The sequence below is a fragment of the Oreochromis aureus genome, linkage group 17 (assembly GCF_013358895.1).
Source record: "Oreochromis aureus strain Israel breed Guangdong linkage group 17, ZZ_aureus, whole genome shotgun sequence".
NCBI classification, from domain to species: domain Eukaryota; kingdom Metazoa; phylum Chordata; class Actinopteri; order Cichliformes; family Cichlidae; genus Oreochromis; species Oreochromis aureus.
The window spans coordinates 36,496,629-36,521,430 of record NC_052958.1 but is presented as its reverse complement, the minus strand read 5'-3'; the positions used below and the strand labels follow the sequence as shown (position 1 = coordinate 36,521,430).

The 24,802-nt window shown below is 41.2% G+C and overlaps 4 protein-coding genes across 7 annotated transcripts; 2 read left to right on the top strand and 2 right to left on the bottom strand.

Moving 5' to 3' along the window:
• Positions 1-2: 2 nt before the first annotated feature.
• Positions 3-6,425, bottom strand: LOC116323450 (O-sialoglycoprotein endopeptidase). Of its 4 annotated transcripts, XM_039601550.1 has the most exons (13): positions 6,284-6,422; positions 5,851-5,959; positions 5,018-5,146; positions 4,802-4,921; positions 3,897-4,072; positions 3,655-3,750; positions 3,505-3,554; positions 3,324-3,402; positions 3,135-3,200; positions 2,201-2,291; positions 1,686-1,761; positions 958-1,056; positions 3-731 (listed from the first exon to the last, which is right to left on the bottom strand). In XM_039601550.1, exons 3-13 carry the CDS (start codon positions 5,130-5,132, stop codon positions 692-694), a joined length of 1,008 nt encoding a protein of 335 aa, XP_039457484.1. In that variant the 5' UTR covers positions 5,133-5,146; positions 5,851-5,959; positions 6,284-6,422; the 3' UTR covers positions 3-691. The 4 variants fall into 4 exon arrangements, 3 of the variants coding, with proteins under 3 accessions (XP_039457484.1, XP_031599642.1, XP_031599643.1); XR_005608937.1 differs by lacking the exon at positions 5,851-5,959 and having other exon boundaries at positions 958-1,127; positions 6,284-6,425; XM_031743782.2 differs by lacking the exon at positions 5,851-5,959 and having other exon boundaries at positions 6,284-6,425.
• Positions 6,426-6,569: 144 nt separating this feature from the next.
• apex1 (APEX nuclease (multifunctional DNA repair enzyme) 1) lies at positions 6,570-9,996 on the top strand. Its single transcript, XM_031743788.2, has 5 exons — positions 6,570-6,715; positions 7,982-8,113; positions 8,220-8,383; positions 8,465-8,657; positions 9,036-9,996. The coding sequence occupies exons 2-5, from the start codon at positions 8,053-8,055 to the stop codon at positions 9,548-9,550; spliced, it is 933 nt and encodes a 310-aa protein (XP_031599648.1). The 5' UTR covers positions 6,570-6,715; positions 7,982-8,052; the 3' UTR covers positions 9,551-9,996.
• LOC116323452 (zinc finger protein 11-like) lies at positions 9,640-17,788 on the bottom strand. Its single transcript, XM_031743787.2, has 9 exons — positions 17,478-17,788; positions 16,494-16,696; positions 16,242-16,340; positions 16,034-16,129; positions 15,609-15,719; positions 14,201-14,324; positions 13,004-14,105; positions 12,705-12,757; positions 9,640-11,382 (listed from the first exon to the last, which is right to left on the bottom strand). The coding sequence occupies exons 1-9, from the start codon at positions 17,509-17,511 to the stop codon at positions 10,115-10,117; spliced, it is 3,090 nt and encodes a 1,029-aa protein (XP_031599647.1). The 5' UTR covers positions 17,512-17,788; the 3' UTR covers positions 9,640-10,114.
• A 243-nt stretch (positions 17,789-18,031) lies between these two features.
• selenoo2 (selenoprotein O2) lies at positions 18,032-24,802 on the top strand. The gene is given in 11 exon segments (XM_039600810.1): positions 18,032-18,465; positions 19,396-19,431; positions 19,433-19,597; positions 19,706-19,883; positions 19,980-20,110; positions 20,233-20,510; positions 20,614-20,776; positions 21,103-21,288; positions 23,750-23,906; positions 24,175-24,366; positions 24,456-24,802. Coding segments are annotated over 10 exon segments (1,896 nt in total). The 3' UTR covers positions 24,343-24,366; positions 24,456-24,802.

Here is a 24,802-nt window from a genome sequence, read left to right as displayed (position 1 = left end):
TGGATCGCTTAATCATCTTTATTTCAACACAAATTGTCATTTACTGCTGGCAGCCTGACAGGGTTGAAAATCTCACTAATTTCATGAAAAACTTTCTGTTGTAACTACATAAGAGCACATGCAAACGTGCAAGAAATTATACGAGCAAGTTCTGGGAGGGGGGCTCAGCGGGTACATCTCCAGAACCTAAAGTTATAAAGGTGGGAATTTTAAGAAAAGTAACATTTTTGGTAATACAAAGCTACTCCTTCATACAATCCAACACCGAGCTCTGTGTGTGAGCTGTTTAAATGTTAGTCAGGCACTAAAAATATGAAACCAGCTCCTTTGATATCAATGATCTGTCTGGATAAACCCTTCAAAATGGAAACTTGCAGTCTTCCTGGTTAATAGTCTGCATTTTTTTGTTGGCATGTAAAAAGGCCTTAACCAGTGAAGCTATGTAGCATAGCTCAGGAACTAAACTAATTTACAGTCTGAGCATTTGAGACATTTTTCATGAAGGACCATGTTACAGCAGTGTGTCTCTTGGATGTGTTTAAATAGTTTTTCAACCATGTGGTGCAAATGGATGAGATCAGGTTTTGGATGTACAGAAAAGTATTCATCTGTGGAGCTGCCGTGTTACTTTCGAGGCCTGGTGTACCACGCCAAATGTGTCACAACAGACCACAAAATGATGGTGCTGCAGTCAGTCTCTCCATGTCACCTCCACCTCATCTGTTCTATACCTGCAACAGGAGAGAAACCCACGGTCATTTACTGCAAGCACAGCAATATGAACACAAACACAATAAGAATGAATTTTTCCATCCTAGACTCAGGATTAGCAATTTTTAAACCCACTTTAACTGATACTGATACAGACATATAATCTACCTATAATGAGTAAGGGACATAAATATGATTCTATGGTGGGTTATCAAATCACAACTGAAAAGGTCTATGAAGCCTTACCTTTGTGTGATCCATGAGTCTTCTAGCTCTGTCACCTGACCAGACCGAAACATCTCCCAGCCGGCCTGAGCAATCATCGCTCCGTTGTCAATGCAAAATCTGTGGCAACAAACTGATCTTTGTTATCTGCATCTGGATCTTCCAGACAGATCAAGATCCTGTCACACCAACTGAAAAAGTCACAATGAAGAGCTCCATTGCATGTGTTCACACAAGGACAGCTTCATATATCAGATGTTTTTGTGGCTATGAATGGTACACTTTATAACCACAAGTATTTGCTCATCTGCCTTCACACACATATGAGATTGAGTGACATCCAACTCTTAATCCACAGGCTTTGCAGTTATAACAGCTTCTGACCTTCTGGTGTGTCTATGGAAATTTTTGACTATGCGGCTCAACAGCCGCTGACCCCATTCTGTGATTATACATAGCCTACCTCTTTATGTCCGAGTTGCATTCCCAATCATTTCTACTTTCTTCAAATATCACTAACAGTTGACTGTGGAATCAGCTAGGAAATTTCATGACTGCATAGTACCTGGAATTCACAGAGCTTTGGAAATAACAAACACATCAACTCTTAAAAGTAGGATGGGTGAGAGTACGCTGTACTCGGTCTTAGGACCAAACTGCTGCTCGTGCGTGTAAAAGTGAAACTAATTCTAGTGAAATTTCAATGGAAATGAAAGTGAAGGATCTGAGTGTTGGGCAGAGTGGGTTACCTTTCATCTGTGGCAAACAGCTTTGCTCCTCTCTCCTTACACATCACTCCCATCATCTCCTGCAGACGCAGGTTACCTGTGGTTGGAACATGAGATAAACACATTTCTGAGAGCGTGAACTCATTTCCATTCATAGCAACAGTAAACAGAGAGGAGTTTCAATAATGGGCTTAGACTTTAAGGGATCCAAGGCATTCCTGAGTGACTGAAATAATAAGTACATAAACAAACAGTAGTTAGAAACAATAAACAACAGAACCTTGGAATAATGTGAATTGCTGAAGTTCATGTAGACAGCTTCACTGCTTGTGGGAAGTCATTTTATTCTGTTGGATTTTACATAGAAGAAAACTGGTGTTCCCGTTTCTTTACAGATAAAATCGAGCCTTACACCGATTGCATTTCATAACAGTAAAAATAGCGCACACAAAATGACTACAAAAACTTAAATGCTTCAGGATATTTGCTTTAATATTTTAGAATAAGCTGCAGCTGATCATTTCAGGTATACTTACAGCCAACGCCACCGACAATCAGCACTTCCTGGGAGCCACAGTGAGCCATAGCCCTTTCTGTGATCTCCACCAGCATGGAGAACAATGTCTCCTGCAAAGACAGAAGCAATACTAATGGGAAATACTGACATCACTGATGCCAACACACCAATCAGGGCTGCAACAAATAGTTGATTAACAGAAATTCAAGAGGTAAATATCTTCATAATCCAGTATGCTTTAATCACATCTTAAACAATTCAAATAATGTGCTGCTTTAATCTTCTTGGATCTTTGAGTTCTGGATAGTTGGTCACACACACACACACACACACACACACACACACACACACACACACACACACACACACACACACAAACACACACACACACACACACACACACACACACAAAACTTTCAGGACATTGTATAGAGCTGTTGTAGATTTGACCATTGACACTACTTTCTGTCTTATTTTAAACAAACTAACTGATCAATTCAGTAATAAAACTTTAATTTATCTATTAGCTAAAACTCTCATAACTCTCGCTAAAACTAATTGATAAAATAAACTAAAATAAAAAAAGAACAAGCTTTTCACACACACTGATTTGAACATAAAGTCGTTTTGTGAAACTTATAAAAGTGTGAAACCTCCTCTGGGCTGCTCCTCAAACAAACCAAATCACACTTTTCAGTAAATTATACAATGTACAAAACCTGGTGAACCAGCTGCCAGAAATAAGCTCCAGTTGCACTTGAAATGAGAAGGAGCATTTTTGTTTCAGAAATATGTTCTGACAATCTTATAAAGTCAATGAGAAAAACTCCTTTAAGGTGTTTTATCAGAGGATAACTCCACTGCAACACCAAAGGTAACTGGATCAAATGTTTTCCACCTAACCAAAATATGAACTTTCTGACTTTCGTGTGTATAAAGGCGCTATGCTGTACCTGAAGTGAGAAACACAGGTCTTCTGCTGTACACTGACCAGAGCTCAGCATCTTATGAGCAGCATCCTGTGGAAGGAATATAAACGTAAAGAACGTAAACCAAAAGTATTTCACGCCTTGCCTTGCAGCCATGATGCATGAGATAATCAATATGACACAACCAACTTTACAGAAGAGCAAAGGACTTACTTCAATGTAGGACAAAATGCCAGAAAAGGACACATCCATGCCCTTTACTGTATATGGCAGCTCCACATACTGACTCCCTCTGGCAATGTGGAGCGAAAGCAAAGTTTAGAATAAACATTAAAAAATATTAAAAAACATAAAGAACACTAAATATTCACAACTATTCAGTGATCTCACTCACTTTTTGGCCATCTGCTCTATGTTGTAGCCTGGACTTGGATCATTGGAAATCTGAGTGTAGAAATGGTTTCATACAGAAGTATGATCACACATCTGTTGCACTAAGTGAAATTCAACTTGATGATTTTATGTTGAGAAGTATGACACAAACCTTAATAACTCTGGCAAACCTGTCTAAACAGTTGCCGACTGCAATGTCGATGGTCTCCCCAAATATTCGGTACCGCCGCTCTGAGTATGCAATAACCTGCACAAAATTCAGGATGAACAAAACTCAAACTGCATTTCTACTTCAAATATACTGCTGTTTAGCTGACAGCTGCTCATCAGAAAATGCAGTGTAGTCGTTCTGTGCCAAAAAGCTCTTCATGAGGCTTACAGGGAGGAACCAACCTGTGTATTGCCCCCGCTAACATAAAGCACGGTGGGGTTGTTGGCTTTGGTGATAAGTCGTCCCATCTCTATGTGTCCGATACAGTGGTTCACACCGAGCAGCGGCTTTCCCCAAAGCTGTGCAACTGTGCGTGCCACTAGAGCCACCGTCACCAAGGGTGCACCCATACCAGGACCTGAAGGAGAACAACTTATTGGTTAGGTCTTCTACAGACATCAGTCAAGAATCACAGTCCCTTTATTTCAATTCATATCTTAAAGACCTTTTAGTACAATAATATTCCTACAGAGCACTTTGCTCTCAGGTTGCAGGCTTAATTTAAGTTCCTAGAGTTTATAAAAATAGAATGGGAGCCAGAGCCTTCAGCTCTCAGACTCCTCATGATCTGATTAAGCTTACTTTTTGGTTATAGTTGATAACTAGGGCTGGATCAGGTGGTTTTGAACCCTCCATTAGTTATGTTCTTAGAGTCTAAAGCTGCTATAGCACTAAGCTATATTCTCTCTGTCATAGTTTCAAAATATTGAAAAACCCAATATGTAAGATGTAAGACAGATAAGCACGTGTTTCTTAAAGCAGGCCTTAATAGTTGTCAAAGGAAGGATAAATAAGAGAAATTTTGACATGGTCAATTTTCTTTATAAGCTGTGGAGCTTGACAAGTGTTCTTTGGCTTGTTTATTAGGAAAAAAACCCCATCTCTTTAAGCCATCCTTTTTCTGATGGGGAGCTCTTCATTAACGAAGGTCTGAACTTTTTGAGTAACTTGCGATATAAAACTAACGTTTGTTTGTTAACAAACAATCAACTCTCAGTTATTTAAAATCACTATGACCCTTTTTGATGAGAACATGTTTGGATCAATTTTTGACAGACATCTGAAAAGTTAAAATCTTTTATATTACCTTTGGTGTATGCCACACAGTCGATGTCTGCAGGTTTTAGCCCCGCTTGCTCCAGCGCCTCCTTCAGGACGGTTAGTATGAAAGCACGGTGGTGTCTGGCTGTGTCACTTGGCAGGAACCCTGACATATAAAATAAAGCATGCAGTCAACTAACAGATTTTCATACAAGCAGTATGTTGGAGGTATCATTAATATCTTAGAGGAACTCCAACTTACCTTGACCCGGAGGTGTAATGTAAGTCCGTCTGGGGTTGGAAAGCACTTCCCCATCCCTGATTATGCCTATGCCGATCTTATTGGCACTGCCCTCAAATCCAATCACTACAGTCATGGCTGCAGAAAAAACTGTTTCAGAAAGAAGGAATTCACTGTGTTGTTATAGTGTCTTTTGATTTAAACCTTTCATCTCTCTTAGAAGTCTATTACAGGCAAGAAAAAGGCACAATAAAACTAAATCAGATTATACTAGAAAATTTTGAACTGGACATCCACATATCTAAATATGTCTGGTATGGTAACTGCACCGCATCAGATCGCAATACCCTACAACGGATAGTGAGAAAAGCTGAGAAGATCATTGGAACCTCTCTTCCCTCCAGCACAGACACTCATCGCACCCACTGCATCCACAAAGCCACCAGCATTGTGGAGGACCCCATGCACCCCTCACACACATTCTTCACCCTGCTGCCTTCTGGCAAGAGGTACCGGAGCATTTGGACTCTCACTGCCAGACTGCAAAAAAGTTTCTTCCCCAAAGCCGCCAGACTACTGAACACTCAGTGACTGGACTGACATGCACACACACACACACACACACACACACACACACACACACACACACACACATACCTTCATACACGTAACTACCTCAAGCACTCATCTGCACAATCTCATACACACACCTTCATACATCAAGTTAATTTTTGCACAACCCACTGTCATTGTTGCCCTTTTCTATTGCACTGTTGTGTCTGCACTGTCTTGTGTCTGTATCGTTCTGTTCTGTCTGGTGTTGCAGTCTTTGTTTTGTTGCAATTTTTGCATACCTGCACATTATGTAGTCATGTGTTGCTTGTCTGTTATATGTTATATGTAGTACCATGGTCTTGGAGGAACATTGTCTCGCTTCACTGTGAACTGTAACACTGCACAAGGCTGAAATAACAATAAAGCCACTTGACTTGACTTGACCACAGTAAAACACAATCAACACCAAAATTCAAGATTCAAATTATTTAGCAGCAAACATTTTTATGCAGATAACATGTTATCGCACGCATTTTTATTAACCCTGACAATATACCTTTAACCTACATATTTCCACATTAAACGTTTGGACAATCAATACGTAAAAGAACCAAAGCACAAGCATCCTGATAGCTAATTAGCTCCTATGCTAACCGCCAGAGAACAGACCGACTTTTTTCCAAAAGTAAATTTATGGTGATGCGGTTTTAAAAACAAAATATATTTACCTACTTTTTTTTAATTTCCTTCTGTAGGTCACATTGATCTTAATTCATATCACTTTAACTTTTACGCACGTAAACTTAATTGACTGGGCTAATTTCTGTAGCTCAACTCCTCCATAACGAAGCCCAGAGGACCCAAACACTGGGAGGTACACATTTTGCCTTAACATAAGACAACGTAAAAACAGAGCCTTACTTAACTAACATGTCACGGTAATACATTGTGTAACTTATAGCAGCAAGTACGTATTTATTTTTCAAGAAGACATACAAATATTGAATTTTTCTCGGTAATTTTCAGGCATGTATTTAGACAGTCAGTAGTTCAGCAAAGCACGTGGACAGAAGTCTTAGCTGTGCTGTGGCGCGTGTGTTTGGGGGGGGGAGTGCCTGGGAAGCAGCAGTTGTCTGGGCTTTACATCCTGTTGTGAAAGTGCAAGTAAGGTTATTTGCATGTCTTTTCCATGAAACGTGTTTGAAATGAAGACGCTAATTATTTTTCAGCGCATTTGCATTCGTTGATAATCAGATAAGCTCGGAGGGAGGCTTGTTAGCTGTCTGCTTATTCTCCATTCATTCTCGGCGTAGGCCGCCTGCTTTCTTTGTCAGAGAGGAAAAGCTAGCGGTAGCTGCTGTTAGCTAAACTTGTTGTTTAACATGGCAAACTTCCTAATAGCTCATTCTGTTGCTGTTAAATTATATGAATGCATTAATTTTACATCAGCTGGTCGCCAATTCTACAATGTATTGAATTTAAAGCACTCAACCAGAGACTTGAACTGAAACAAAAGCTCATCTCGCTTCCGCTTTGTCAGAAAATGTGATTAGGATGTAAATAGTCACATTGAAGTCGGCCATTGTAAGTCTAATTCTCGGCATACAGACAGAGAGAACTAGAAAAACTAGCATCAGAATGATGAATTGGCCGATATTTACTTACTGTACGTATTTATTGATCCTGTGCACTATGTTTATGTTCGGTTATTTTTGTTTTATGTATGTTTATGTGATAAAAGGACTTAATTTTATCCAAATTGTTAACTGTCAAACATAAACATTGATATCAGCATCATCTGTCCAGTATTAGTTACTTTTATTAATAATACATTTCAGATGTAGTTAAGCCACTCCGCAAGGTTTTGAATGTAACCTTGAGCATCTGTGAATATACATATAAGTCAGCAACTGCTGATCGTACTGGTGAAATTTCTTCAAAACATCTCTGGTGTACCTGCTACCTTTACAGTGTTGAAACCTTTTCCATTTTTCTTCTGTTTTTTTTCCTTTAATTTCCGTTTCTAGTTTTGACCATGTTGGCCTTAATCGTGTTTACAGATCTGTATTCAGCCAAACTACTTATATAAATGCTCTGCTAAATGAATTGAATTTTAATTTATATGATATGAATGAATTAAAACTTGAACTTGCACTGATTTTCTGAATTTGTCTTGATTCAGAAAAGAGCTGGTCGCAATTTTCCAGAACACAATATGATTGTTTCAGACTGCTGTGGGTAACATTTTAAAATGCTGATTACGTGTACACAAAGACATAAAAGTGGAAACGTAACAAATCCTCAATGTTGAGATTTGGTTTTCCATTATGTATGAGATTCCTTCCTGTGTGTCCTGCATACTGGTGCAGCATTTGACCTTTGTGCACTGAATAGATGCATTACTTAAATTGTAATTGTTTTGTTTTTCAGCGGCGCGTGTGGTGTTGTGTGTGCGTGTTGTGTGTCTGCGAGGTGTGCTTGCCGTCAGAGTGAGTTCAGGTATGAAGAGGGGCAAGAAGGCAGAAGAGGCAGCTGCGGAAGGAGAAAATGACACAGCCTCTGGTACTACCAGCATGCCCTGATGAACTGAAATGCACTTTTCCTTTACTATAGAGTTTCCAACATCATCTATTATCCAACCCTGTGTTATTTGTCTTTCATTTCACAGCTCCTTCAAAGAAAGCAAAGGCAGCCAAGGAACCAGAGGGTCCGATACTGTATGATGACCCTCCTGACAAAACGACCAGCAAAGATGGACGCAACGCAAACATGAAGATCACGTCATGGAATGTGGATGGGCTGAGGGCCTGGGTTAAAAAGAAGGGCCTGGATGTGAGTTTGCTGTCTGGAGAAACATTAATTAGCTAGTTTTGAGACTGATTGATCCTAACAAGCACATTTGTCTTTTCCCAGTGGGTGCGAGAGGAGGATCCAGACATTTTATGCCTACAGGAGACAAAGTGTGCAGAGAAAGCCCTCCCTGCTGAAATCACCTCAATGCCCGAGTACCCTCACAAGTACTGGGCTGCATCAGGTGACAAGGAGGGTTACAGTGGGGTGGCTATGCTCTGCAAGACTGAACCCATCAAAGTGACCTATGGAATTGGTAAGGGTGAACTTTGTGTTCTGCTTAGTTATTTATGATGCCCAGAAATGGCAAAAAAACATGTACAGCAACATTTTAAACATGTGAAATCTTCTATGTTTGAAGTAAATTATTCTTTGAAATTATTAGTGGATAACCGCAAATAGGGACTGTTTAGCATGAAGCCCCATTGGTAGTTTAGAAGGTTCTCCCATAATGAGCACATTGTGTGTGATTACCAGATTCCTGCTCTTGAAAAACTGATGTTTTTGCCTTATCAGCATAAAACTTTAGATGAAACCAACAGACATTTTTGGTATGCTTTACCAACACATTAAACCTATACAAACAGTTTAAGTACTGGTGAAGCAACTGATTTCATTTTGACTAATGTTCTAGGCAAAGAAGAGCACGATAAGGAGGGCCGTGTCATCACTGCCGAGTTTCCCAGCTTCTACCTGGTGACGGCCTATGTGCCAAACGCTAGCAGAGGCCTCGTTCGCCTCGATTACCGCAAAACCTGGGACGTGGACTTCCGTGCATACCTGAGTGAGCTGGACATGCAGAAGCCCCTGGTGCTGTGCGGAGATCTCAACGTTGCTCACCAGGAGATCGATCTGAAGAATCCCAAGGGGAACAAGAAAAATGCTGGCTTCACCCCCGAGGAGCGCGAAGGCTTCAGCCAGCTCCTGGCGGCAGGTTTTGTCGATAGCTTCCGCGAGCTGTACCCCGAGCAGACCAACGCCTACACCTTCTGGACCTACATGATGAACGCCCGCTCAAAGAACGTGGGTTGGAGGCTCGACTACTTTGTGCTGTCGTCCTCTCTGCTGCCGGGCTTGTGCGACAGCAAGATCCGCAACAAGGCGATGGGGAGCGACCACTGCCCTATCACTCTGCACATAGCTGTGTAAGCTCACTCTGAGGTCAAAAGGCTTTGCACAACCTTCAGTCTGCTTATACGTCTGTTTCAACCTGTATACTCTGGTCACTCTGAGGCATCTTCTCTATGTACTGCTAAAACTCACTCATAGTAAAATCAGTGTTTCAGCTTAGCAGTTAAGGACATACTTTCTTGTACTTTTTCCCCCCCCTCTCTACATAAAATGCCCTTCCTTCCTGTAACTGAATTCTGTCCCTAAATGAGATCCAAATTTCTTTTGACAATTTTATAACAGATGCAACACTAAATATTCAAAATGTGTAAGCTAATTTTCAGGAACTGCCAGATATTTGTTACTGTTTAAAATGAATCAACTGCTGTTAAAAGAAAATAATGTGTCTTGTTGTAAACTTTTTTCCCAAACCATTGTTAAAGTTTCTGTTGCCACACTTACCAATAAAAGACTGAATTTCTATAGTACCTTGTTACTTTTATTATTTGAATTATTCAAGCCAAGATGGCAAACACAAACTTCTAGTCAGTGTGCTTTACCTGCAACACAATTCAAATGCAGTCAATATAATGAAAATCCTTTCTATGGTAACTTCATGACATGTGTCCTCTGATGCATTTTCAGATTATAAGACTGCCTGAAACCCTTCCCACATTCTCCGCAGACATAAGGTTTCTCCCCTGAATGTGTTCGCTGGTGTCTTTTCAGGCGGTTGGCACTCAGGAAGCTCTTGTCACACTCGTTGCAGGTGTATGGTCGGACTCCGGTGTGGTAACGCAGATGGATGGTAAGGTAGCAAGACTGAGTGAACTTCTTGCCACAGTGGGGACACTGAAAGGGCTTGTGGCCTGTATGGAATCGTTCGTGCTTCAAAAGCTCGGCGTGGGAGAAGAAACCCTTCCCACAATCGGAGCAGAGGTACGGCCTCTCACCTGAATGTGTCAGCTCGTGTCTGACAAGTGTTGCCTTGTACACAAAACTCTTGTCACACTGTGAGCAGCTGAAAACGTTTTCTCTGGTGTGGCAGCGCTCGTGTTTCTTCATGTTGCGTTCTCTCTTGAAGCTCTTGCCACAGAAAGAACACATGAATGGCATTTCCTCGGAGTGGATCTTCATGTGGCTCAGAAGACCTCCCTTGTAGAGGAAGCCCTTGCCACACTGTGTGCACGTGTGAGGCCGCTCTTTCTGATGAATACGCTGGTGTGCAGTAAGAGCTGCTCGGTAGGCAAAGCTCTTTCCACAGTTGCAGGTATGGACTCGTTCCTCCTGGTGAGTCTGGAGATGCCTGTTGAGGTAGCTGGCACAGCTGAAACTCAAATCACAGCGAGGACATTTGTAAGAATCCTCTGACTTGTCAGCATCCACGCTGTGGGTCTTTAGGTGCCTCACCAGTGCTGACTTCCAGGTGAACGCGCGCCCACACTCTGAACACAGGTACTCCCCATTTTCCATGTGGGTGCTCTTGTGCTCTTTCTGAGCAGCCAGGGACTTGAAGACCTCCCTGCAGATCACACACTCGTACTGGCGTCCCAAGGTATGTGTCTGCTTGTGCCTCTCCAGCGACTGTTTGAAAGAGAAATGGCGCCCGCACTGGGAGCATGAGAAGGGCTGCTCACTTGTGTGGATGCGCTGATGGGCTTTTAGTAAGGAAAGGAACCTGAAGCTTTTCTCGCAGTCTGCACAACTAAAATTTCCCTCTTCATCTGTGAGTGCCTGAAGAACTGACTTGTCCTCAGTGATCTCAACGGAGTGAACGTCATAGATGTGCTGCTGAACCTGTGCTTGTTCTGAGTGATGGAAGGAGCACTCGGGACAGGAGAAAGCAGCCGATGAGCAGTCTGCTGCAGAACCTGACAAAATTATCATAAATGAGAGGAAAAAACCGTACTAAAAATAAAACAAAATCAATGTTGGATAAATTGTTATAACTTTTGTGTTTTAACAGTTACATGCCTTTACATTTTTTGTTGTTTAATAAGGTACTTCAGGCTTCCAAATATCTTTTTTCACTGCTATTCACTATAAGAGGCCACAGATAAGCCTAGCCTGTGACCCTAAATGCCATTTGACAGTTATATAAAGCACATTGAGGAGTGGCTCTAATGAAGCTTCATTAGAGCCACCCCTGAGCTACGGATGGCTGTAGCACAGGTGGCAGAGCAGGTCAGCCACTAATCAGAAGGTCGGTGGTTCGATCCCAGGCTGCCTCCTGGCTGCATGCCAAATATCCTTGGGCAAGATACTAACCCCATGTTTGCCTACTGGTGGTGGTCAGAGGGCCCGGTGGCACCGGTGTCCGGCAGCCTCGCCTCTGTCAGTGCGCCCCAGGGCAGCTGTGGCTACAATGTAGCTGCCATCATCAGTGTGTGAATGAATGGGTGAATGACTGAATGTAGTGTAAAGCGCTTTGGGGTCCTTAGGGACTAAGTAAAGCGCTATACAAATGCAGGCCATTTACCAGGCCATATGTCATAATATAATACTTATATTATACAAAAAAAAGTTGACTTTGAGGGGGCTCAGGTGGAGCTTTTCCCCTTGTATTGTATTTGGAATTCAAAGTAATTCAAAATTTTTTCTAGCATTAAAAAAAGTAAACTCTCCTGTTTCCAAGTAGTTCAGAATGTGGTAGCCTGACTTCACATTGGCTTCAGCAGATGGCATCAATCCTAGCTTCATGTACATTTTTTTTTAAATTCATTTAAGACTGTACTGATAACTCTATACAAAGCAGGAATATTGACCAGGACAAGGTGAAGTGGTTGTTCCACAGTTGAGGATTAAGATGACCTTGCTTTTGCTGTCAGATCCCCTCTGCCATGAAATCACCTGCCCAATGAGCCAATCCTGATGGAATCAGTGACCTCCTTGATCACTTCTCATGCACGCCCTTGTAGATTTGCGTTTATGTGATGTTTTTTTATGATCCCTTTTTTACTATTTCAATTTCTTAATGGATTTTTTATTCCTTTATTAGTGTGCTTGCATTTTTAAAAAGGTGCTATATTAATAAAGTTGTAATTTCTACATCTATCAATACTTTGACATTTATAATATTATTTTGTGTTATAAATCAACTTTCTATTCAATCTTATTTATGAATTGTTCTCTCTGTGATTTTGTATTAATGGTACAAAGATTCAGTAACTTCAAAATGCTAAATAACACTTACTTTCATTAGCATCCTTCGACGAGACCACAGGTGACCCATATGAGTGTTCTGCACTGTAACATAAAAGAGAAAAGGGACATTAATCAAAAATGATTTTAATCAGCCTCTTTCCCATTATTTTTATACTCAATCATATGTACAACTAAACTTGTAATAAAAAGTGTAAGCAAAACAGGATGTTATGTTTCAGAGAGCATGCTGAGATGCAAACCTGCAAATTTTGCACCATGCCATCACAACGGAATCAGAAAATAGCTTAACCATATCTAAAACATGACCCATCAAAAACAAGTTTTTACCAGCTTAAAGGCCAAGGCTTCAGTGGAGGAGGCTTTGCACTCGTGATCTCTTTTCTGCTTTTAGTCATCATTTGCTTCTGTAAATTTATCAGCTGGATCTTCATGGTTGGTTTGCGTTTGCGCCCGCTTGTGCGGACCTTGACTGGAGTAATGACATCATTGTCAGGTTCAGAGATGAGACCCTGAGGCTCTCTGCTCTTATGTTGCTCACCCTCTGGGCTGCAGTGATCATCTGCCTGCACCTGGCAGTGCAGTTCAGAGAGTTCAACATTAGCCTCACTGATGTTGGCCTCAGCCATCGCAAAGTCTTTCCCATCTTTGCAGCGGTCTGCAAGCACGTTTGCAGTCTGCCCATCGGTGTGAGTTTTTAGATGCCTCGCAAGCGACAGCTCCCAGTTAAATGTCTTGTTGCATTGCTGGCAGGTGTAAATGCAGTCTTTCATGTGCGTTTGCTTGTGCTCAGTGCGTGCTGACAGGGAGTTGAAGGTCTTTCCGCAGATGAGGCAGTTGTACTTGCGCCCAGTTTTGTGTGTGTGCCGGTGTCTGTCGAGGGACTGCCTGAAGGAGAAGCAGCGGCCACAGTCCCTGCAACGGTGAGGGCGCTCCCCGGTGTGGATGACTCTGTGGGCAATTAGTGAAGACGCAAACTTGAATTTCTTTTCGCAGTCGGGGCAGTCATGCGGCCCCGCAGGCATTACAGGCTGAGGGGATGCCGAGTCAACCATGTTCACTTCTGAATGGGTGTTTGATTTTTCTTGTCTTTCTTTCTCATCTGCTTCACCTGACCCCTCTTCCTTGGCTCTCTCTTCAGCAAGTGTGACCAATGAATCTTCAGCCACTGCATTAGCACCTCTTCCTTCAAAGCAGTGTTCTCCCATCAGCACTTCAGTATCAGTGTTTGGACCCAATTCAACCTCTGCATAATCAGTCACTGTGATTATTTCAACTGCAATGTGATCCACAAATGTCACAGTGTGTGCGTCTTCACTGGTACCCTGTGGTGGATCTGACTTGTTGGCCTGTTCTATACATTTTGATCCTCTGCTGGGGAGGACTGCAGAGAGTGAGGAAACGATGTTGTCGCCCATACTTGAAGGTGGAACTGCACAAACAGAATGAGGTAGATTCATCAGTTACTTCCACAGGTTTGCACAAAAAAGGAAAATACAATTGATGCGATTGCAGGAAGTGACTAACCATATTGCTCTAAATATGCGAGGTTTTTGTGGTGTTGGAGCAGATTTTTCAGATCTGCAGGTTCACAGACTGCATGAACACAATCCTCCAATGCAGAGGATTCAGCTCTGAGCCAGGACACAGTCTGTGGCAAAGGTAATAAATATGCAGTATACTTGAATTAATTACCTAAACACAGGTTTGAACTTCAAAAATAGCTTAAAAACGACCTGAACCATTGGTATTATCAAGTAAAATGTGCCTTTACTGTAGTTCAGGCATTATTAATGAAAAGGCTCAAGTCCTCAGAAGTGCAGACAGTTACCAGTTCCTAAACAGTGTTACTAATGCACATGGCATTAATAGCAGTGACATAATTTAGTATGTATTAATCACAAACTTTATCTTTTTCCATATGTCATAACAGGTGACACTGCAATAAGTAGGTTTTAAAATATTAGGTCACAGCTTTCATTTAAGTGCATTAATTTGTTACATGTTGACTCGACCTTTTGCAGTTTTCTACACATCTATAATACAGACCCATACAGGTTCCTAAAATTACAACAGGTGTAAGATTCATCACTGGTTTAGGACTAAGAATGCAGAAGCATTTTAATAATACTAATACTACTAGTATCATTATTATTATTATTATTATTATTATTCATAATTATATATTATAATAATATAATTTTAATAAAAATACATTTTTAACATTCATTTAACATATAATTTATTAGCAGTAATTTCTTGTGTCATTGGGCTTGACACTTTACTAAAACTGAGTGCTCAGAGTAAAGTATGCTGACACAGTGAGCAGTGGAGAGCTAAACAAAGACACCAATTTAGACAAATAGAAGGATACAAGGATCTCTTATGCATTTACCTTTAAGAGTTAGACAAAAAACACATTTTGTGAACTGATGAGCATGAGCATGAGCAAAGACTACTGGAATAAATGCTACATGGACAGAAAGTTGTAGGTTTTCAACCAGTTTTGTTGTTTGGATTTTATGTACATAACCTTTTTATTGTTATTTTATATTAAAAATATTTTTTTAAAAATCTTTAAAAATCTGAAATTAAAGGAAAACCCACATAAAAACAAATGAAATTAGTTAATTCACTGTACATGGACAAATCATGCTCATTACAAGTCTGTCATCATACAAAGTTGCCATTTTTGCTGGCTATCCTTCCGTGCTTCAAATAGACTAAATTTTAATATTACAGATGGTCTTAATGTGCACACACTTTTATATAGTTCTTTTCCTTTCAGAAACACTCTGCTATGATAGCTACAGCAGTTAACACTATTATGCATTTAACTCTTCATGTTTTTCCAATATTAGTTCATATTAATTGTATCTTCTTGGGTAAAAGGAGTTAAGTGTCACACTGTATTTATCAGTACAACACCTCTCACCTGCTCAACGTCAGGAACAGGCAGCAGTTGAGCCAGTCGACAGTAGAACTCCCAAAACAGCGTCTGCAGATCACGGTCATACTGAGGTCCAAACTCTGCAGGAAAGACTTTCTGTGATAAAAACAGTGTTACTGGAACCTAAATAAAAACCACACCCAGGCCTTGCAGCAGTGTAATATATTATTTTAACATTTTAACCCCTAAAAATAATACATTTTGGATATCTTGTTTTTGTCATCATTATTATCTTTTATGGCATTTTTATTCATGCATTCTTAATTACAGTAAACAATAAAGAACATGGTGTATTGTAGCTTAATAACAATAATGACAACAGAAATCTGCTTCATATGAAGCTTACTGTCACTACAAATAACACGATTGGGTGCATTTGGTTTAATGGGTTGTAAATTATGCTGCCTCACCGTGAAAAAGTCTTGTCTCTCTTCAGGGTCTTTGAGGAGAGTCTGAATCAACTCAAGAAAGGTAACTATAACATCTTCCTCTTTTGAGGCTTCTATCTGCAACACATGTATAAAAATTATGTTTCTCATAAAGCCATGACTAAGCAGATTAAGGGTCAAACACAGGTGTGCTGAATATGAAAACTTTATCTGTGTTATAAACACTCACATCTACCAGGGTGGCGTGTGGCGATTTAACCTTGTCCAAGTAAGGCATGATAAACTCCGGTTTCACAAGGTCTTCATTTCGACACAATTCAAGAATATACTGTTGAGGGAAAGAAAAAAAAGTAGAAAAGCCCTTTGTTCACAGCACAGTTCACTAGTCATGTAGTTTATCTGCATCCATGAGGGTGATGAGCCTAAAGCCTTATTTAAAAAAAAACAACAAAACCAACAAAAAACTCGCGTTAGTACTCACTCTAACTCTTAACCCTAGGTTCAGTTGAGTCCTGTGTTTGCACATTAGCAGCTCAGGGACCATATCCACCACCAATGAGACAAACTCTGCCACCTTCCAGTAGTTCATCACGTCCTGTTTCTTTAGCACCTGCCACATTGATGCTGTCATAAGCTGCAAAGGAGATACCAGAAGGCGCAGTGATGCCAGCGGTAATGAGTCACCTGTAAAGAAAAAGAAACCACTGAAAGCTGTACTTCCACTTATGCTTAACCAAAAGCCCATCATTTCAGACAATCCAGTTTCAAAAAAAGGTTGCATGCCCTGTAAAATGTAATTAATAACAATGAAATGTAATCATGTATGCAAATAATTTACATCTTACATTTAATTGAAAATGGGACAAAAATTGTATATAGACACCATATCGGAAAATCACATTAGCTTGTGATGTTAATGATTACATTACACTAAAATATATATGATTTTCGGATGTAAACCTTAAGTTACCATTTACAGTTACTTCCGACACATTATGCGATTTTTTTTATATTGAATAATAATTAAAAAAAACCCCTGTATAATCAATAAAACAAATATGGTGTTAGATAATAATATTCTGTAGTTCACAGTGAGCAAAAGCGTTTTCGTTCATTAGCTACTGGAGCTTTTTGTTTTTGAATGCAACCTCCAAGTGAATGTTCAACAACAACAATGTTTCTCAAACTCCGTTACCTTCATTTTTCCCATGTTTGCTACCTAGTCTGTACATTCAGCATTCACGGTCATAAGACATGCGTGTAAAATTATTTGTCAAAGTAACCTTAGCACTCAGGAATAAGACAATAAGCTAGCATACAGAGCTAATTTCCAAGGTATGTTGTATACTTAAGCTAATTTTGCCAGGAACGAATCCCTAAATGTCTGCGTTAACCCAATTGTGACCTGCTCCTAATTGTTTAGGAAATGTGTTTTAGTGTGTTAAGTGTTCCTCCACAAACCGACCTCTGGAGGTGGCCATTAAAACCCCTGAATCCATCTTCTTCTCGGGTCGGTGCTGAAAAGTTTGAGTAGCTGCTGTTAGCTGTTAGCCTGACAACTACCCACACAGCCAGAGGAAGACACAGCTCTGAACGCAGTCGTTATCCAACTGGAAGCTCTTTTCTAAATTAAGCGAGCTGGTAGAGGAAAAACGTATGAATATTAAAAACACACATATTTACACGATACATGTTACATTTTTGTTGCTAAGGGCTTCTTCTTCTTTATGTAGTTTTTTTTACGTTACGTTACATTCTTCGTCTTTTTTTTACCGCCATCTGCCGGAGATTCTTTGTATCACGTCTTATGTTCCCCCAAATAAACTTATTTTGCCCCCCACTCCTTTTTTCGAAATAGCACTGATGACAAATTATTATATTTATAAACTTAATATTTTCATACACATAATTTAGACCTCATAGAACGGAATCCTTGGGCCTATTTCACACTCGTTGACATTACAAAGTCCCAGCTGTGATTATGAATGACTGGCTCATATTAAGCCGCACAACGTATTCATGGAGTCTGCTGAGCGTCTTCCATCTGTTCTGGGGCGCTTACCTTTCAAAAACACCGTACTGAAAAAACTACCAATAGATGACTCGGAACAACCCGGGTCTCGGATGGTGCCAGAGGCTTGTTTCTCCCGAATTCGGGCTCTCCAACCGCTGGTCCGACCTGTTTTTGTGGCACTATCCCAGACAGCACTCTCTCTATTGGGCCTGAGTGCGCAGGAGGTGCTCAGCGATCCTCTGGGTCCGGAGTATTTGAGCGGCTCCAGGCTGTTGCCGGGCTCCGAGCCAGCAGCGCACTGCTACAGCGGGCACCAGTTCGGGCTGTTTGCGGGTCAGCTCGGAGATGGGGCTGTGATGTATCTCGGGGAAGTGGAGTCTTGTGCACACGGGAGATGGGAGATTCAGGTGAAAGGCGCAGGAGTCACACCTTACTCCAGGTATTGTTTGCTTCCCTTAAGCTCCTAGGACCTGGTGTCCACATATATGGACATCACATTTTGGGTTGTCTAGACCAAAATACTAAATTTTGCTCTACAAGAGTTCAGGTCTTAAGAGGTTAATGAACACGTGAATAATCTGTTTTCAAACATTATACAGACTCATCTCATGGACAAAGTTGATATTTATACATCCGGGACAGTTTTTCCTCTTGCTAAATGATAAAGAAGGTCACTTCAGTAAGTGACATAGCAAACATTAGTATAGCTCACATGAAAGCCTTCACTCGGGCAGAGCTGCTTAAGAGATTAACTGCCTGGCACACATTAAACGCTGCTCAATAGCTGTGTGCCTGGTACAAATAAACGCATCCAGCCTCTCCAGCTTATTTGATTAGTGTAGGGGTGTTCAATTAAAAGTTAAGGAGGTTAAGCAGAGAAAGTTTCCTCTAACAGAGGTCCAAAATATCATACTATTCCAAAAGCGTTATATGCACAGCAAACATCTGACTGTCAACTAAAAGAAAGAAAGTAGCTATAATTCAGCAGTCTTGCAATCCATTATTTATTATTATTTTCACACTGACGTGGGGGTAAAGAGCTTTTGAAAAGGTTTTTTTCAAATTAAAAATAAATCAGTAAATAAATAACGAAAGGATCAATCTTTCCTAAGCACATTTCAAGCAAATTTTTTTCCCATGGCTTCCCAGTGGATGAAGTTAGCTAAAAAAAAATCTGCTTTAAGGACCATTGGATGCAGCTGAAGTTAAGGGGAAAACCCCTCTCAGATTATAAGAATTGTGCTAGTATTATAACTTGATTGTAATTGATCATAAATTATCTCACCCTGTTTGAGTTGCTAAAATAGCTTGGTCACTTGACAGTTACTGAGAGCTGAATAATCTGACATATATATTTGGATTTTCTCAGAGACGGCGATGGCAGGAAGGTGCTGCGCTCCAGCATCAGAGTTCCTTTGCAGCGAGGCCATGGCTGCCTTAGGGATACCCAGCACTCGTGCAGCATCCCTTGTCACCTCTGACCTTTATGTCAGCAGAGATCCACTCAACAATGGCCAACGCATTCTTGAGCGCTGCTCAGTTGTCCTTCGTGTCGCTCCTACATTCATCAGGTTGCCACACAGGAAGCAGTATAAAGAGAAAAATATAAGTAATAATGGTGTTTTTAAAAAACAGTTGCTATTATGGCTCTTTCTCTTTTTTTTTTTTCTTTTTTGAAGGTTTGGCTCTTTTGAGATCTTTCTGGGCCGAGATGAATTCTCAGGTCTGCAGGGCCCTAGTGCCGGGCGGGATGATATCCGTGCTCAGCTGCTGGATTATATTGGTGACACTTTTTATCCTCAAATTCAGCAGGCTCACAGCATCCGGAAAGACAGGAATTTGGCTTTTTTCAGAGAGGTGACTAACAAAAATGTCACATGTTTTACTCTCTGTTTAGGTTGGTTCATTCCATGCTGGTGTGTCGATTTTCAGTTTCTACTTGTTTATTTTCAGGTGATGACGCGAACTGCTAGGCTAGTGGCCCAGTGGCAGTGTGTTGGCTTTTGCCATGGTGTCCTTAACACAGACAACATGAGCATCCTGGGTCTTACCCTGGACTATGGCCCCTTTGGCTTCATGGAGAGGTATGCAGCGGGAAGTAGAAGCCTTACGGTCTAACTATGCAGTGTTTGGAGACATAGTAACTGAAAATTACATTCTGTGCTTGTATTATATGATACATGATGACCGTCTTTCTGTGTGTCAGATTTGATCCAGACTTTGTAAGCAATGCCTCAGACAAAAAGAGGCGCTACTCGTACCAAGCACAGCCATCTGTGTGCCGCTGGAACCTGGCTTGCCTAGCTGAGGCGCTGGGTTCTGAGCTTGATCCAGCAGAGGCAGGAGCCGTCCTGGATGAATTCATGCCCACGTATGAGGCGTTCTACCTATCTATCATGAGGAAAAAGCTGGGCCTTGTAAGAATAGAAGAGGCAGAGGACCGAGAGCTTGTATCAGATCTGTTGCGTGTCATGCACAACACAGGTAAAAAAAAAAAAAGGATTCTTGGAAGCCTAACCATTAAACCACCTATATATCCTCTCCCTCTCACTCTGTCACCATTGTGCTTTGGTATTATGCCTTCCAGGTGCCGATTTCACAAACACCTTCCGCTTGCTGAGTCGTGTCCCCTGGCCTGAAGAGGGCGATAGTGAGAGAGCCACTGTGGGCTCAGTGGTGGACCTCATCCTAGAGCAGTGTGCCTCTATTGAGGAGTTAAAGGTGGCTAACAAGCCAACAATGGAAGATTGGTGAGGGGGTGTATGGTGGCTGATGTTCTTTTCATAGAACAACCAGAACATGTATATAAGGTCTGCCAATGGCCCACCATATACTCCCAATGTTACTCGAATCCTTGCTTACCACTGTAGTTTCAAATCGTTACATCTGTTTTTCTTTTTATATGCTAGCAATTTGGGAGCCAATCTTACCAGGATAATATGTAAGTTAAATTTAAGCTTTGTGGTATTTTAAATGGGTATATTGTGGAAGACTCTGATATGTATATATGGAAAAACCAAGAAGCACTAGAGGTGGACTTAAAATGAACTTTAAACATAACCATGTCTCTTTTTAGTGAACTGGCAATGATCCTGTCTCTGGCACAAACCAGTCCACTCATGTTTGGGATGGTGGCAGACAGCCCAGGTATGACCCAACAGCTTGAATTATTGGGCCGACTCAAGGAGCTCGTCGAGACCAACCAAGATGACCTTAAAAGGAAGCAACGTGATGACTGGATCTACTGGATTGGTCAATACAGGTATGAAAAGAAAGCCAGAATTTTTTTTTTATGGCTTCTACAAAAGCGGCTGGTGCAGCACATTAATTGAAAAGCTGATTTGGTCCCTAGATCCTGCAATCTGCAAGAGCACTGAGGGTACTTGTGATTGGTTGTGTTGCACTCTGATTTGTTGGAATAGCATTGCTGATGAATGTTTGCCAGAAAAATTGAAAAGAAGATGCAAAACAAAAGAGTAATTGTTGTACTCTACATCAGCGGTCCCCAAACTTTTTTACACCATGGACCGGTTTATGTCCAACAATATTTTCACGGACTGGCCTTTAAGGTGTAGCGGATAAATACAACAAAATAAAACCAGTATAAAACCAAAAAAAAAAGAAGATTTATTCATAACACACAGGAAAAGACCCAGGGAAACCGAGTTAACAATAAAAACGATTAAAAAAAACGCTAAAAACCATGAATTTCACACCTGAGCCTCAACTTTTGCGGCCCGGTACCAAACGACTCACAGACCAGTACCGGTCCGTGGCCCGGGGGTTGGGCACAGCTGCTCTACATAAGGGACATCACATTCATTTTATATAGTGGGCAGCACACATCTTCACACACCCCCGTTCTCTGTTATCCTTTGGGGCAGAGGGGCTGGGAGGAGGTGTTAGCCGTCCGATTGGGGTCTGGGATGTGGGGCCTCCCTGCTGCGGAGCTGGGGTCGGTCTGCTTGCCTCCACCCCAGGGGAAAGCGTAACACCTCCTGGGTCTCCTGGGTGCGGTTTCCCCCTCTGGGGGAGAGGGTACCTGGACCTGAGGTATAGAGTATGTTTGGGGAGTGTGATTGTGTGTGCAATGTGTATTTGTGTCTGTCTTTACGTTGGGTGAGTGCCGAGTGTTTGTATATGTGTGCATGAGGGTGGGAATGCACGTTTGTGTCTGTGTGTGCCTGTTTGTCTGTGTCTATATGTCAGGTCGGGTCTCAGACTCCACTTCTTTGAGAACATCTCAGGCCCTCCAAAGTACGGAGGCCTATCTCCCCTCACCACACTCCCTGCTGGTGGCTGATGCCCTCAGGCGTCGGTGCGTTGGTGGTTCTTGGTGTCCGGGGCTGGCCGCTCAGGTATGTACCGGCTGGATCTCCTCCATGCCTGCTTCATGCCCTGGGGGACGGGACTATGTCTCCCTACACCCTCTAGCAGATCATTACATGGAGAAACCTTTTGAATACAAGCGCGCTCATCCACACAGGTGTGCACACGGGTGTGCACTGTTCATAGACACAAACTACACCTTTCTTGGCTGCTACCTCAAAGCACATTGTGCGCTGTCGGTCCTGTATGCTGCAAAACAACATTCAATATTTAGTATTTACTGTTATTTACACTTAGCTAGATTAATGCGATGGTGTTGTGTTTATTATGTTGTGCTCTTTTTTTGCTTGTTTTCTCTCTTTTTTTCTCTCAACAGGTGATCTGGGAGATTTTTTTTTCTTTTTAAGTGTCCTTTCTTACTGTCCCTCTTCCCCTCTGTTTTTCTTTTCCTTCATCTTTCTTTCTCCCTTTCCTATCCCCCAGACATGTCTGTCCCGTTTGTAACAACTGAAAATAAAATAAAATAAAATAAATAATAACAATAAAGGTCGATCAATAGGACCAATACAGCAAGGTCATGATGATCCACTTGGTAAAGTAAATCCGTTGGGTATATTTGTCGGCCTTCAGACTACAATTCTGATGGCTAAAGATATATACATATATATATATATATATATATATATATATACCGTAAATCCCGGACTACAGAGCACACCTGATTAAAAGCTGCATGCTCTAATTGTTGAAAGAAAATCAATTTTGTACTTGTACAGGCCGCACCGGATTTTAAGCTGTATGCGTTTCACTTGTAATATGAGATATTTACACAGAAATATTACACGTGAGAATTTTTAACATTTAATTTAATCCGTAAGGTAACATAAACATGGTAACATAAACGTCCCATTCTTACGTTCTGGGGTCTGTTGCTCAGGAAGTCCAGTATCCAGCTGCACAGTGAGCTGCTGAGTCCTAAGTTGCTTAGTTTATTAACCAGTTTGTGGGGTTGAACTGTATTGAAGGCAGAGCTGAAGTCCATAAACAGCATTCTCACATAGGTGTTACTACAGTCCAGGTGTGTGAGGGCTGTGTGAAGAGCTGCTATTATGGCATCCTTTGTCGACCTGTTTGCCCTGTATGCAAACTGGTATGGATCGAGGTTTGCAGGGATGGCAGCTTTAATGTGGGACATGATGAGCTGTTCGAAAGGAAGCTAAAGTACCGGAAAGAAGCCACGTATGAATAGTGCATGGAAACACCGCACCACAGTGCTGCCTAGCTATCCGTTTATGCTGATTTACACATTGTTTTAGATTGTATGAAGCAGGAATCTCTGTTTTACCCCCCATCATTTTTCTACCATCTTGCTTTTTTATGTGTTTAAATCTCAGGAGGCGTTTAGGACGGGAGTGTGATAGCACAAGTGACTTACCTGTTATCATAAAGGAGCGACTCAAAGTGATGAACGGCATCAACCCCCGCGTGGTCTTACGCAATTATATTGCTCAGAATGCAATTCAAGCTGCAGAAAAAGGAGACTTCTCTGAGGTTAGGCAACATTTTTTTTTCATGAAGCTTTAATGTAGTCCTTAAGGAGTGTGAATTTCTCATTGAAGTGCTTGTTTACCTCAGCATTATTGTTGGAATTAATTGGAGTACAAGTCAGTTAAACTGAGTCTGTCACTAGGTGGAGAAAAACATGTTTCAGTCATCACCTGCCTTGTTGCATGTCTAGCAGCTGTTTCATTTCTTTGAGTGAACTTATTGTACCTCCAGTTAGAGGTCATTTAAAGGTTATTGTCAACATGTCCTGCAGATTGTTAGGGTTCTCAAAGTTCTCGAGAAACCATATTCTGATCCTGAAACTTTGTTTGGACGTGATGGATGTGGTGAGATGGAGCACAGTGGGGCGGAGCTGGATGTTGCATATGACGGGAAGCCTCCAGCCTGGGCACAAACAGTTTGTGTCACATGATCCTCGTAAAGCCTCCCAAGCAGGTGGAGGAAGGTCTGTAGGACAGCAATTTTACAAGCAAATGATATCTGTTGTTGGCATTTTGTTATCAACAACTCACTTATTTTCCATTTTCTCCTCAGACTTTATTTCCTGCTTCCTGTTAGGAGGATGTGATGCAGGCCTCTGTGTTCTGGTGTTCATTGTTGTGCAATTAGTTTGGTATTTGTGTGATCACACGCTTTTATTTCAATGTGCAAATGTGTCTGATGAAAAGACTAAAAAATAGACAAACAGAAACGTCACTGCTGATGAAGTATGATGGCTCAGGCTACCAGTCACGCAATGACCTGCCTGGGCTTGAAACACAAGGAACACACAAATATAGTTTTATAGAAAAATAAAATGAACTTCAGGATATAGCTGTAATAGTAACAAAATTAAGAAGTTTAAACTGCTGAACATGATATGATTAGTGGCATAAGCATGT